The sequence below is a fragment of the Cololabis saira genome, chromosome 17 (genome assembly GCF_033807715.1).
Source record: "Cololabis saira isolate AMF1-May2022 chromosome 17, fColSai1.1, whole genome shotgun sequence".
Classification (NCBI taxonomy): Eukaryota; Metazoa; Chordata; class Actinopteri; order Beloniformes; family Belonidae; genus Cololabis; species Cololabis saira.
The window spans coordinates 21036502-21050266 of record NC_084603.1 but is presented as its reverse complement, the minus strand read 5'-3'; the positions used below and the strand labels follow the sequence as shown (position 1 = coordinate 21050266).

Genomic DNA, 13765 nt, shown 5'->3' with positions numbered 1-13765 from the left:
GAAAAATGTCAAAACCCTTCATAGCATGAAGTCCTGAGTCCTGGTTTGGGTGGGTGGATGCACAGCCAGGAAAAGTGACTGTGATTAAAATAAATAAATATATTAAGAGAGAGTGAGTGCAAAATTATTTACTGTCTCAATTGTGAGTTTTTGGTTTGTTTTTTTTTTTTAGGGGGGTCAGGCTTAATTGTAGGGCTTATTGTAAGGCTTATTGTACGGCTCTTATCTTTTTTTGCCTGTAGTTTTTTATTTGAATGTTCTTGATCTCGATGTTTTATCTTTGTGTCTGTGAAGGGTCTTTGAGATTTTTTAAAAGCGCTCTATAAATAAAATGTATTATTATTATTATTATTATTATTATTATTATTATTATTATTATTATTATTATTATTATTATTATTATTATTATTATTATTATTATTATTATTATTTATTAACTGTATCCCTGCTGCCATCAGACTGTATAACCAGGCCTGCTCTCAGTAGTAGCCAGTGGACAATAATATGTGCAATAATATAATATGTGCAATATCTGCCAATCTGCCTCACAACACTCCACCTGCCTTTTCTGCACTGTTTCTTCTTTCAACCAACTGTATATACTGTTCATATCCTGTGGTTATACATATTATATATGTATCTTTTTGTATTTTTTATACATTTTTTATTTCTGACTTTTCAGTCTTTTTACCCCTCCCCTGCATGTGTGTGCTAAGTGTACTGCTGACAACAAAATAAGTTTCCCCACTGAGGGAGAAAATAAAGGATATCTTATCTTATCTTATCTTATTTTGTTGTCATTTGGTTCACAATATTTTTCATATAGTTAATCAACTAATATTTTTATTAAATACTGACATACATACATACATAATCTTATTTAAATATCAGGTTACAAAAAAATACTTCCACGTGTACTTTATTTGTGATGTCAAAACAGTTTCAGTCAATTTTACCGATATTTTCAAAAGCTCATGAAGGCATCATTGAGAAAGTGCGCATGCGCTACTGACACGGTCCACATCGGCGCAGACGAGTCGGTCCGACCAGTTTCAGACTTCATCCTCCATCTGGACCCGAACGACCCTGAACATGAGCTTCACTGTTGAAGAGAGGGGAAACCCCAACTCCTTAAACTATCGCTTATTTTTCAGTGAGTAGAGAATACATATAAAATAACAAATGATCGTGTGGTTTGTTTGTACTTTGGGCACTCCCAGCGTCATTGGGCCAGCCGGCGCAGTCTCCCACGTGTCACTAATACATTTACTCTGGTTTGTATCGTTACGTTGGTAACAACGACATATGTACTTAAAATTGGAAATTAAATTAGGTTTACACGTGTTTTGGGTTTCCGCTTTATTTGAATATTTTGCATTAGAGTAATCATTTACAATGTGTACTATGATGTGGACTTTAAATGTGTGTCATTGTGAGACATAGTTGGTTCTTTGAACTTGGGGGAAGCAAGTTAGTCGAGTGTTTCTTGTCATGTAATCTGGAAACCTGCTCTCTAGGGAAACGCCCTCGTAGATTATATCAAAGCCATTTCAATGCTCTTGTATCACTAGCCCATAAACGCAGAGGTTTTTAATAATAAAATACACACTATCATTACAATGCAAGATTAAATGTAAGTATGCATGTAAATGTAAACTCAACAGGGACAGACCTTTTCTATTATGTGCACTTCCTGGCCTAATCTTTGAACAGAGAGAATCCAACCACAAAGAAGGTGATAAAAAAAGAAAGTGAAAGAATGCTGGTTCCCATTGGGGGTATTCAAATGAAAGAAGAGACCTGTTAGATAACCCCCTTGTGTAATCTCCCAGTTAACTCTTGTCAGTGTAGATTACTTGATAGTTGGCATAAAAGAGACAAAATGCAGCTTTGATTTATCTGACATACAACATTAAGTTTGACTGTTTTACAGAAAATGCTGAGGGAAAGTACATCTCTCCGTTCCATGACATACCAATGTATGCCGATGAGAGTCAGGTAAGGAAGATTTGAATACTTTTGCCTCAATACATGTATAAATATGTGTGTATCATTTAATGCTGGGCTTTGATTAAATCCCATCTGCATTGCTATTACAAATGTAATTTTATGGTTTAAATATCTTGATCAGATTAAAATGGAACCTCTTCAGATAATACACGGTGGAATAGCAAGGTCATAGTCTGTTTGAAAAGCAGTGGCCTTTACTCTTTACTCATTCTCAGTGCTATGTCAATATCTCTTGTAAGTGCAGCAGATAGAATATTGTCTTTTTAAATCACACTTGACAGAATGATATTGAAAATTATCTTTTTCTTTTTTAGACATGAATGAATACCGGTAAATATTTTTTAAAGATGGTTCAGGCAGCTTTTTCTATTTTTACAGACTATCTTTAACATGGTTGTTGAGGTACCAAGATGGACAAATGCAAAAATGGAGGTAAGACTCATATTCTTTATCTGCCATCATATTTTTGAACAGGCTTTGTCAGATTTGGCCTTGTTTGACCACGTTGTTACATTATGAGCCGGACCTTGAGCAGAAAGCTGAGAAACGAGTACACAAAAAATAAGATAAATTAAAAAAAAATATTTCAAGCGAATCTCATGTGGAGAAGGAGCAGAGGACTAAGAAGTTATCAGAGCTCAGGCGGCAGGAACAGGGTTTTATCTGCACCTTATCAAGTGAAGACTATTTAGACAATAAACCCAAACACCAGCAAAAACGACAGCACAGCAGGTACAAACTACTGGTGACGTCAGTGAGTACATTTACTCAATAAATACGGTTATGAGGTATTTGAAACTTTGTTGAGCATTTTCAGTTTCTGACATGTTTTACTTGTTTACATGTTTTATTCCATAGTATTTAACGACTGTATAGTTACTGTTATTATATAATATATAATTACAAAAATTACGATGCAGTACTATAGATTAATAAAAATATATATATTTTGAAAATGGGACCTTTTTAAGCTACCTTTCAAAGAAATATCTTAATGTTGTAAAACCCTTTAATACTTTTAAAATGAAAAGTATGAACATATTAATGCACTGATAATTATAATTATGTAATGCAATGATTCAAAATATTCTTAAACATCCCATCATGCACAGCAAGTGCTTTTACTTGATACTTTAAAATGCATTTTGATGCTAATACCTTTGGAGTATTACAAAGTAATAATTGAACTGGATGACTCTTAAATGTAATGACTTCCTTGATAAGTCACTTCTGTTTCTCCTTGAAAACCAGCCCTTTTAGCCCTGTGACTACCTCCATTGTAGGTTTACACCTCCTACCCTTGAGCCTCTGTACTCAAACATGGGACACGTAGGCACCGCAAAGGAACATCTCCCCCACCTTGGACAGACAGTGTGACATATATTTACCTTTTAATATAACACTCCTTTTAGACAGAGGTCTATTTGTGTGTATCTAGCACGCTAGAGTTGTCAGTTTACAGGACTGTCTCAGAAAATTAGAATATTGTGATAAAGTTCTTTATTTTCTGTAATGCAATTTAAAAAAACAAAAATGTCATACATTCTGGATTCATTACAAATCAACTGACATATTGCAAGCCTTTTATTTTAATATTGCTGATTATGAATCAATGTATGACATTTTTGCATTAAAGAAAATAAAGGACTTTATCACAATATTTTAATTTTCTGAGACAGTCCTGTACAAACCGCTAGCTTTCCCTGGTATATGACCTGTAGTAATTCTTTAAAGCGTTTGTCGTTTGAATCACAGCAGAGCGTTTAGTGGGTTGTTACCGTAGTAACCTAAATCATGCAAATAATCACCAGTGTACTTCTTCAGAAATACGACACATTTGGAAAAAGAGAGGAAAGGAAACTAGACCACCAGTAAGATAAAAGAACTGCTGGCTGCTTGTGCCGAGGAAGAACTTTCCAAGAATATTAGTGTCGACGATACAGTCACCTGTTAAAAAAGGGTTGAAATGCTCAGTGAAGGAGTGTACAGACACAAATCTACTGAAATCGCTTAGACAAAAACATGATGAGTGTTCATTATTACTTAAATAGTAGTGGACTGAAGAGTTTTGTGTAAGACGATGGCCATTACGACATTCTGCCGGGGGAAGAGTTTGTGACCCATGACATGTCCATCCCAGGAGTGGTTCTGCTGGTTTTCATCAGAGGAAAGGGGTTCTTTGGCCTCTTTAGGTTCATGAGTGGGACAGCAGTGGGGGAGAGAGCTGGACTGCATGTCAGTAAGCCGTTTAGATCTAAAATTGGGAGTAAAGAGATGGGTGTAGGGGAAGAGTCGGTCAGCTTCAGGATGAAGAAGAGTCTTTGTTCTAAAATATCCCATTTAGTGCAAATGACTGTTAATTTTACCACAATTAAAGGTCCGTCTGAAAAGTCACATTTCCTTCCTCCTGTTGTACTGCTAAAGTGTTAAAATGGGTTTTGTGTCTAAAAGTGGCATGAGACTTAAGGAAAGCAACTTGGTTAATAATGTAAAATGTGCTGTAAAACTGCATACAATATTTATAAGTGTGTTGGTAATTACTTATTGTCATGTAGGCATTGTGAATATAGTTTGGACAATTGTCACACATGCCATTTGAGAGCATTTGTATGTTTTTAAAAATGAATGCATCTTTAATAGTAACAGCATTACAAATGTATCATTTCAGATAGCTACAAAAGACATCTTGAATCCAATAAAGCAAGATGTGAAGAAGGGCAAGCTGCGGTACGTTGCCAATGTTTTCCCACATAAAGGCTACATTTGGAACTACGGAGCCATTCCCCAGGTCAGTTTTCTGTCTGAATGAAGTGTGATAGATTTTCATGAGTGCGTTCAACATTAACAATGTTCAGCGGTAAACATTTGGTACAATTCTGCTTTAGACGTGGGAAGATCCAGCTCATAAAGATGGAGACACTGACTGCTGTGGTGACAACGACCCTATTGATGTCTGTGAAATCGGCACTAGGGTAAAGAACTCCTGTTTCACATTGGTGGCTTATTTCAATGAACCTTCTGTGAATATAAACGGAAATGTTCTCTACAGGTCTGCACACGTGGAGACGTCATCAAAGTAAAAGTACTCGGAGTGTTGGCCATGATTGATGAGGGTGAGACCGATTGGAAAGTGATTGCAATCGACGTAGAGGACCCTGAAGCCAAGGACTTCAACAGTAAGCGTCTCGGTTATTTTGTCTTTTGGTGTATCGACAGTGGTGTATCAGTTATATCATGTACTTTTTTTGTTGTCCCTGTCGGTGTTCAGACATCAGTGACGTCCAACGCCTGAGACCCGGTTATCTCGAGGCCACGGTCGACTGGTTCAGGAGGTACAAGGTGCCAGACGGGAAACCAGAGAACCAGTTTGCTTTCAACGGGGAGTTCAAAGACAAGGTCTCCACCTGCCACACCTTATTAAATCATGATCATAGCGGTTTGAAATGGATTTGGATTAACGCAGAGTACTGGATCAATTCATCAAACTGTTAACATGCCATTGGTTAGGAAAAATGGTTTGAGTTTTTTGCTTATTAAACCATTTCATAACTCTTACTCTCAGCTAAGTAATTACTGTTTTATATTTCAGGAATTTGCCATTGAAGTAATCAAGAGCACTCACAGCTTCTGGAAAGCTCTCATTTCCCAGAAGGCTAATGCTGGTGAACTCAACTGGTAAATACTGCAGGCATCTTGCTGCTTTGACTTCAGCTAAAGAAAAACCACACTTTAATTAATTAATGTGTTCATGAAAATTGTATACACTTCTACAAAACAGCAAAAACACATGCGTCTCAGAGGGTGAAAGCCCATACTGCTGCTCGGCAGATGAGGCCAAAGCTGCTGTTGGTGGGGTAAGAATTTTCCCCACCGTGTTTTGCAACATCAGACATTTAAACACAAGGCTTCTTCAGCTGACCTTTATCTCTGCTTTCAGACTTGTCCTTGTGGAAAGGAAGAGTCCGTTCCCTCATCAGGTAACCTTTTGATTAGTATTCCTGTCAGTAGTATCCAGATTTTAGACTTCCTACTTCCCTGATCTAATGTGTAATTTAATTTGCAGTTGATAAATGGTTCTACTACGAGAGGAAGTGATCCAGGAGCTGACCAGACTGGAGCAGGAGGAAAGGCTCACCTGTGACATGAATACTTGAAGAAGACATTAAACTAAAAATCACTGCTTAGATTGAGCACTTGTGTGTCGGTTGTTCGGTTGTTGTCTTGTAGATGAGGAAGTAGTGGGTAAATACTTTGGAAACAGAGAAGAGTCAAAGTGCAACAATGTGACAACTAGTAATGCATCATTTATTTAACAGATTTCTTGGTAGCTGTACTGACATAAAAACAGTACATGTGCTGTGCCTTGAAGATAAATGCGCATTGTATGGTGCTGAAATGGTTTAATAAAGGTTCTCTGGCTAAATTATCATCAAAGTGTGATTCAGCTCAGTAGAGTCCTTAGAGAGATTGTTGGGAGAAAAATTTAAATATTTTATTTATTCATGTGGTGTATATAATAGTTTTTTTCTTTTTTTTTCTTCTTCTTTCTCCATGCTGCTGCCACCTAGTGCTCACTCACCCTCATGTTTCCGTTTGTCACGTACATTCATATCCTCACATGTGCTTCGGGTTTGGGTACTATAATCCCTGTTAGGCTTTATTAGTCCATACATAGATATTGAGATGTTATAATGTACAGATTTCTGTTATGAGTGAAGATTTTACAGCAATAAAATGTAATTCTTTCTGCAAACATATATTTAGAAATTATTCAAATTGAAGAATCCCAATAGATTTGAAGCACAATATTTTGTATTTAGAATGTTGTCTTCTCTCTCAAAGGGGTGATATTACTGATGAGATATTTATAATTTGGGTATGATTGTGTAAAATTGGATGTAAAGAGTTGGTTACCCCACCCCTGTGTTGGTCTATTCACAAAAAGAAACTAGGAAAGGGGGAAGAAGCATATATCATTCCATCATCCATACTCGGGGTCTAATGGGTCACATCTGTCTTCATATTACTACCTGAAAAACGAAGGGGTTTCTGTCTAAACAAGACATGGAAAAGGGTATTCGTGCATTTATTTTCAGTAAATTGGATTATTGCAATGGCATCTTAACAGGCCTTAACAAGAAATCTGATCCAGAACGCTGTCGCCAGAGTCCTTACAAACTCCAGGAAACTGGACCACATTACACTGGTCATGAAATCGCTACACTGGCTTCCAGTGAGTCAAAGGATAGAGTTGAAAACCTTACTGCTGGTTTACAAAGACCTGAATGGTCTTGGACCAAAATACATGCTTGATCTGTTCCCTATGAAGCTCCCAGACCCCTGAGGTTCATCTGGATCTGGTTTGTTGTTTGTCCCAAGAAGCAGAACCAAGCAAGGTGAGGCAGCGTTCAGTTATTCTGCTCCTCACCGGTGGAACAAACTTCCTGTAGACCTGAGGTCTGCTCCAACTGTCAGCTCCTTTAAATCAGGCCTAAAAACATTACTGTTTACTGAAGCGTACTCCTAAATTAAATACTTACCTGCTGGACTCTACTGCCCTTATTTTTAACAACTTGTGCTTTTTATTACTTTACCTCTTTTCTTATCATTTTATTTCATTTTATTTGTTATTCACTGTTTAACTGTGTCTTGCCACTTTTAATGTTGTTGTAAAGCACTTTGAATGACCTTATGTTGAATTGTACTAGATACAAATACATTTGCCTTGCCTTGTCTTCAGGGGTCTTCCCTGGACAGGTCACCAGTCGATCACATGCACAGATGAATAACCAAATACACTCCTGCAACTAATTTCGATTCACTGGTTAGTTTGAGATACATTTTTTTGGACTGTGGGTGGAAACTCTAAAGGCTGATTTATGGTTCCGCGTTACACCAACGCAGATCCCATTGCGTACGGTGCGCGTCGCCGCGTACCTTACGGCGTAGGATCTGCGTCGATTTAACGCAGACCATAATTCAGGCTTCAGCAACCGTTTTTTTGTTATTTTTTAAATTTCAATAATAGTTAAACCTTATAAGACTGAATCATCAACATGTCATGAAGAGAACACAAGTTTCCAATCCGATATAAACCTTTTATTTTTTTTGTTTTCATCTGTTTCTCGTTGGTGACGTGTTTCCGGCCGGCTGTCAGACTGCAGGTCTGCAGCGGACAGTCTTGGACCAAAAAGTAACGGAGGAGTTCACACACTCAGCACACCAAGGTAATACTGCAAAACTACGCACCAACTTTACTTTAGTCCACTTCTGCCGTCTCAGTTTAAGTCTGCCGTCCTCTCCCGCAGATCTCTCCTGACATTATGAAATTATTGGGTTATTCTGGCCGGTGTGCGCTCATGTTTACTGCGTGTGTTTATTCTGCGGCAGCTCAAACCATAATATGTTTTGAACCGAATATTAACTGTAAAATCATTGGGGAAAAATTCAGAGAAGCCTTGTTTTTTTTCTATTGTTCAGTAATATGTGATGCTTTCTGATGTTATTGGGGAATTTTGCGGATTAGTATTAGGTTGAGTGAGAAATAAGATGATATAGAAGATAAAATTCATCTACCTATGACATAACTACTGAGTTATTTTAGGGTCAGTGAGGAACAACAGTTATATCAGTTTTAATCCACGGATGTGCTTGCATTCAGTGTAGTCTAAAACACAGTTTTCCGTTTGTTAGTGACACAGTATGATAATCAACAAATGGGTAATTTCTCGAAGCCTTGGTCACTAGAGGCCTCACTGTCCACAGCAACAAGAACATTTAGTTCACACAGAGTGACAGGTGTTTGTGTGTGCATGAGGGAGAGGCAGGGGTGATCACCGAGATCAAGTGTCCTTCTCACAACTTGTCACAAAAATAGTCAGAGCAATATCAGTGTGACTGAACGAGATGGCTCTCAGGACAAACCAGCATTTAACTACTGAAGTTGTTTAAGACAAAAAAAGAAAAAAACAACCTGATTAGCTCCTTCCTTGCATGATTTAAAACTTGTGTGATTACACAGAGCTTACACATACCAGTAGAGTAATCCAGGGTCAGGAAAAAGAAATTGAACAATGAGCCTCAGTGCTTGTTCCTGTATTATGTCTATTTGCAAAGCTATCTGAAGTTCTTGTCTGAAATTTGGATTATTGGGATGTTTAACTTTTACATGTGAATGAGGGACATATGTCTTTATTTATATATAATGATGACAGCTTAAATACACACTTAATATTCATACCTGGCTTGAGTTACCCAATGGTGCTGTATTTGTATTCAGTGATTTTTTTTTTTTAATTTTGTGAATTTCCTGTGTTTTTAGGAAGTCCGGAAATGTCTTTTATATTTAATTGGATTTACAAGAGCTTCAGCAGCGTCCTGCAGCTTTTAGGTATAGTATACATAAAGAGCAAGTGTGCCCATTTTTGTTTTACAAATTTATTTCACAACATAACATAAAGAATATCTTGATACACTTTTCTGCACCACAAAAACAGACAGATGTTTGACGACAGTAACATTTGACATGCTTTAACTTCTTTTTTCTGTCTTAATAAATGTTTGTACATTTGCTTCATATGGCTACAGACAAACTATTGATTAAATTAGAAATAGGGCAAACTGTGAGTCTTATACATGTTTATTAACAGAATTCTAGAAATTATATTTTGAGATGGAAAATTGGATGCTTGCTTGCCAACTGATATTTTTGCTCAGAGTATTTTACTCTGGTAGATTTATTATTTGTTTTATTCTTCAACAAAGAGCATTATGTATTTTCTTTTTTCTTATAAATTGATTTTTATTATGTTTTATTATTTATTATGCCAAGATAGGATATGACAGCTGCTCAGGAACTCAAGAAGTGCTGTAAAGCATAAAGACCTGCAGCGTATCTCACAGTTTTAGAGAAAGAGACACCTACATTTATTTTGTTATTCCTTTGGCCATATTCCACCTTTCCTCTGTCATAACTTTCAGCCTGGTAACTTTTGTATAATCAAAAAAGATGGCACAGAGAACAGTCTGCTGGCTTAGTTCTAGTCTTTGCTGATTTATCAAAATTTTGTTCAATTTCTCTGTAAAAATAAATGATAAAAAAGTTGTTTTTTTGTCCTGTTACCAGGGTTGTACAAGAAGACTGGAAAGCTGGTTTTTCTCGGACTAGATAATGCTGGGAAAACAACACTCCTACAGATGCTCAGAGACGATAGGCTTGGACAGCACATGCCTACACTATATCCAAGTACGCTGAGCAGTTCCACATATTCAGCAGTCAGCTTTCTGTTTCAGTTTTGTCACTAGTGTAAAGCTAGTGTCTTCTCTCTTCCCTCAGCTTCTGAGGAGCTGACCATAGCTGGAATGACGTTCATCACATTTGACCTCGGTGGTCACACACAAGGTAAGAGAAAAGAGTCTGTTTCTGTGTTGAAGAGAACTGATGCATTTGCAGGGTGCCACATGAACAGTGACATGCTCCCACAGCACGAAGGATCTGGAAGAATTACTTCCCAGCCATAAATGGCATTGTCTACATGGTGGATTGTGCTGATCATGAACGACTAGGAGAGGCTAAAGCTGAACTTGATGTGAGTTAATTTTATGAACCTTTTATGTCACCCCTTTTTATATCACCCCACTGGTTTGAAATGTTGATAAAAGAGAGTGCAATGACTAAACAGATGTCATAAACTCATGTTTCATTAAGAATAGAACAAAGAAAACATACCATGTCTTGAATATGAGACATTTGACCATTTCATTAAAATTTTACACATTTTGAATTTCCCAGTACAAATACCTTGAGAAATATCTGTATAAAAAGAGAATCTTAGAGAAGGTAGAGCGTCTCCAAAGTTAAAAATTAGCAGATGTTGACCAATCTGTGAGAAACTCTGTCTAAAGATTGTGAAACAATTTCAGGATCCAAGAATATGGGGAAATCTTTGTGCACAGGGGATGAGGCTCAAAAAGCTTTTTTCAAATCTTCAAGCATTTAAAGCATGCTGCTTTAAATGCTTGAAGATCATGGGCATTGAAAAAAGCTTGTGATGAAAACATGATTCTGTAATGGAAATCAAACATTGGCTCTGGAACATTTTCAGAAATTGCTGTCTAAGAAAACCTTTTTCCATGCCATCCAGAAAATAGATTAAAGCGCAATAATAGCAGATCAGCAGAAACGTATGTGAACATGACCCAGAAATGCCCCTGTCTTCTTCAGGCAAAAGCTTCTTGATTAGCCCATCATTGCATTCAGTTTGTGTTTACATTTCACTTGACATCTCAGCAGTTTAGGGATTGTCCCAGTATGTTTATTTATTTATAAGAACTGATCTGTTTTATTGACTTTTTTGTGTCTAGGCCATGTTAACAGATGAAACCATTTTCAACATCCCAGTTCTCATCCTGGGGAATAAAATAGACCGTCCAGAGGCCATCAGTGAGGATGCACTCAGAGGAATGTTTGGTCTTCATGGACATACAACTGGAAAGGTACTTGGTTTTAATGATATGATTAAAGCTAGAAGTCTTTCAGGTGTTATTGATATAACTTTGAAAAAATATATTTACAGTATTTTTACCACATCACTTCTCACAAAGCTTACAGGAGAAAACATGTTATTACACCTACAGTAACTGCCAGCGAAGTGACTTTGAACTTCTAATAGACATTTATATTGCCAAAGGAAGGAATTACTGTGCATACATCACCATTAGTGTTGATAAATGAAGTGGCTGTGAGAGAGAGCAATATGCTGATGAGAAGCCTTCGTCTCATTACTTGGCTCACAAAAACTTTTCATCATTATTGTTTATCTTATGAGAAAGATGGTGCAGGGAGCAACAGATGTTTAAATGGTTCCTCTCTAATACTTACAGACTTACGAATATCATGCTTCCCCCCTTATATGCAGGACGATTTGGGTTTAAGATATTAGCTGTTCATGTTAATGATAATAATAATAATGACTTGTACTTATATAGCGCCTTTCAAGAAACCCAAGGTCGCTTGTTTGGGTGTTCATGGAGAATAATGTTGAAATGTGTTTTTTGTGATTTCAAATAATGCTTTCAGTTGTGTTTTTTTAATGTTTCTTTTTAGGGCACAGTATCTCTGAAGGAGCTGAATCTGAGGCCAATGGAGGTTTTCATGTGTAGCGTGCTGAAGCGACAGGGATACGGAGATGGTTTCCGATGGCTCTCCCAGTATATTGACTGATTTATTTTCTTCTTAATACCCCATATCAGCTGTACCATGCTGCCTGTGCACACTAGGACATGTTCCACACAAAACTACCTGCAGTAAGCATACACTGTATGCAATACTATATGTAGTACTTATACTGACTAAAAATACAGTATGTTTTTAATTTGTGTTCGCTTTAATACTACCCTCTATTCTTTATGTGTTCAAAGAAATCTGTGCTTTACTAGAGGATGTCAAAAATAAGTGATGATTTGTCAGTCTCTATTTTTCAGATTGAGTATGGAGAATGATCTTCATGCTGTACTTTGAATTAAAGCCAATAGGAGATCCTATCTCCCATATAGAGTATGCTGTCGCCGTGAAGCAGTTTTTGAGCTGGTTTTATATTAGCCTGCTGGTATTGACTTACAGCAATGGGCAGTTTAACAAGTTAACACTGCAGGCTGGAGCAATTCCAGTTCGTGTAAGGATAAAACATTTTTGTCAGCCAAGTCTTTATATTTTCATCTTTTTCAAACTAATGGAAATCTTAAAGTGCCACCAATTTGCCATGAACATAGTTTTTGATCATGGAAATTGCTACAAAAATGTTATACCATATTCAATACGGTGGTCTGCTACCTCCATAAGCACTGACATTTCTATTCATTGTGTGTAATGAAAGGTTTACAGCTGCAGCCAGTTATATGAATGTGACCACAAGCTTATTAACTTGAGATGCTTTCTTTAATACCACACCATGTCAGTTGCAGTACATAACTTTTTCATCACAGAAATGTAAATTAAGAAGCTCATTGTTATGCAAAAAGGATGCCAAATGACATATTTTTATTCTTTTTTTTGTCATTGGTTTCTGCTGTGAAGTAACTTAAGTACTTTGTGATTAGTTACTGCTCACGATCTGCAGTGATATTATGAGAGTACTTGAGTGGTGCTTGATAGTGAAGCATGCAAAGCATTTACATAAAATTACAGTGCAATATTATTCTTTTATGTCATATTTAAGATGTTATTTATATTTTTTTTGCAGTAACGTATTCTTGCCTCATGTTACATAAATGAATGAGATATGAATTAAAGTATATGTTACAAAAGGTTTCTATTTGACACGAGTGATACAGTAGCATAATAAATGTTTTCAACAGTCCTTAAAACCATTCTTATGTCGTTAATTAATTAATTGTTACTCATTTTTACTCATTGTTACTTCACTCTGTTCAGGGAGCTCAAGACTTTCCCAGCTTTCACTGGATGAAATGCAGAGTGCACACAGGAAATATCGCCAAACCACTGGACTGAGCAGAGACAACCTTTCACACTCACACTTAAACCTATGGCCAATTATAGTAATAAAGCAAAGAGTTTTTTTTTTTAAGTGGGTTTGTATGAAGTACGTATGAGTAATTATTCTTTCCAGCAGTAGACAGCAGTAAGTGCTTTCGGGTTTGAGAATCAAGGATGAATTTTAATGGTTAGATTTAAAAAAAAAAATGCCTGTTTAAATGGACTGAGCATGATCAAAATTAATTATGATAATATACATTA

General features: G+C 36.7%; 2 protein-coding genes across 2 annotated transcripts; both read left to right on the top strand.

The window, feature by feature from the left end:
- The first annotated feature begins 1007 nt into the window (after nt 1–1007).
- On the top strand, nt 1008–6436 carry ppa1b (inorganic pyrophosphatase 1b). Its single transcript, XM_061744603.1, has 11 exons — nt 1008–1153; nt 1934–1998; nt 2389–2442; nt 4679–4798; nt 4896–4982; nt 5060–5186; nt 5279–5406; nt 5600–5685; nt 5789–5864; nt 5948–5987; nt 6074–6436. The coding sequence occupies exons 1-11, from the start codon at nt 1093–1095 to the stop codon at nt 6103–6105; spliced, it is 876 nt and encodes a 291-aa protein (XP_061600587.1). The 5' UTR covers nt 1008–1092; the 3' UTR covers nt 6106–6436.
- Nucleotides 6437–8156: 1720 nt separating this feature from the next.
- Nucleotides 8157–13385, top strand: sar1ab (secretion associated, Ras related GTPase 1Ab). Its single transcript, XM_061744688.1, has 7 exons — nt 8157–8237; nt 9332–9400; nt 10136–10255; nt 10346–10411; nt 10495–10598; nt 11374–11505; nt 12116–13385. Exons 2-7 carry the CDS (start codon nt 9343–9345, stop codon nt 12230–12232), a joined length of 597 nt encoding a protein of 198 aa, XP_061600672.1. The 5' UTR covers nt 8157–8237; nt 9332–9342; the 3' UTR covers nt 12233–13385.
- Nucleotides 13386–13765: the final 380 nt, after the last annotated feature.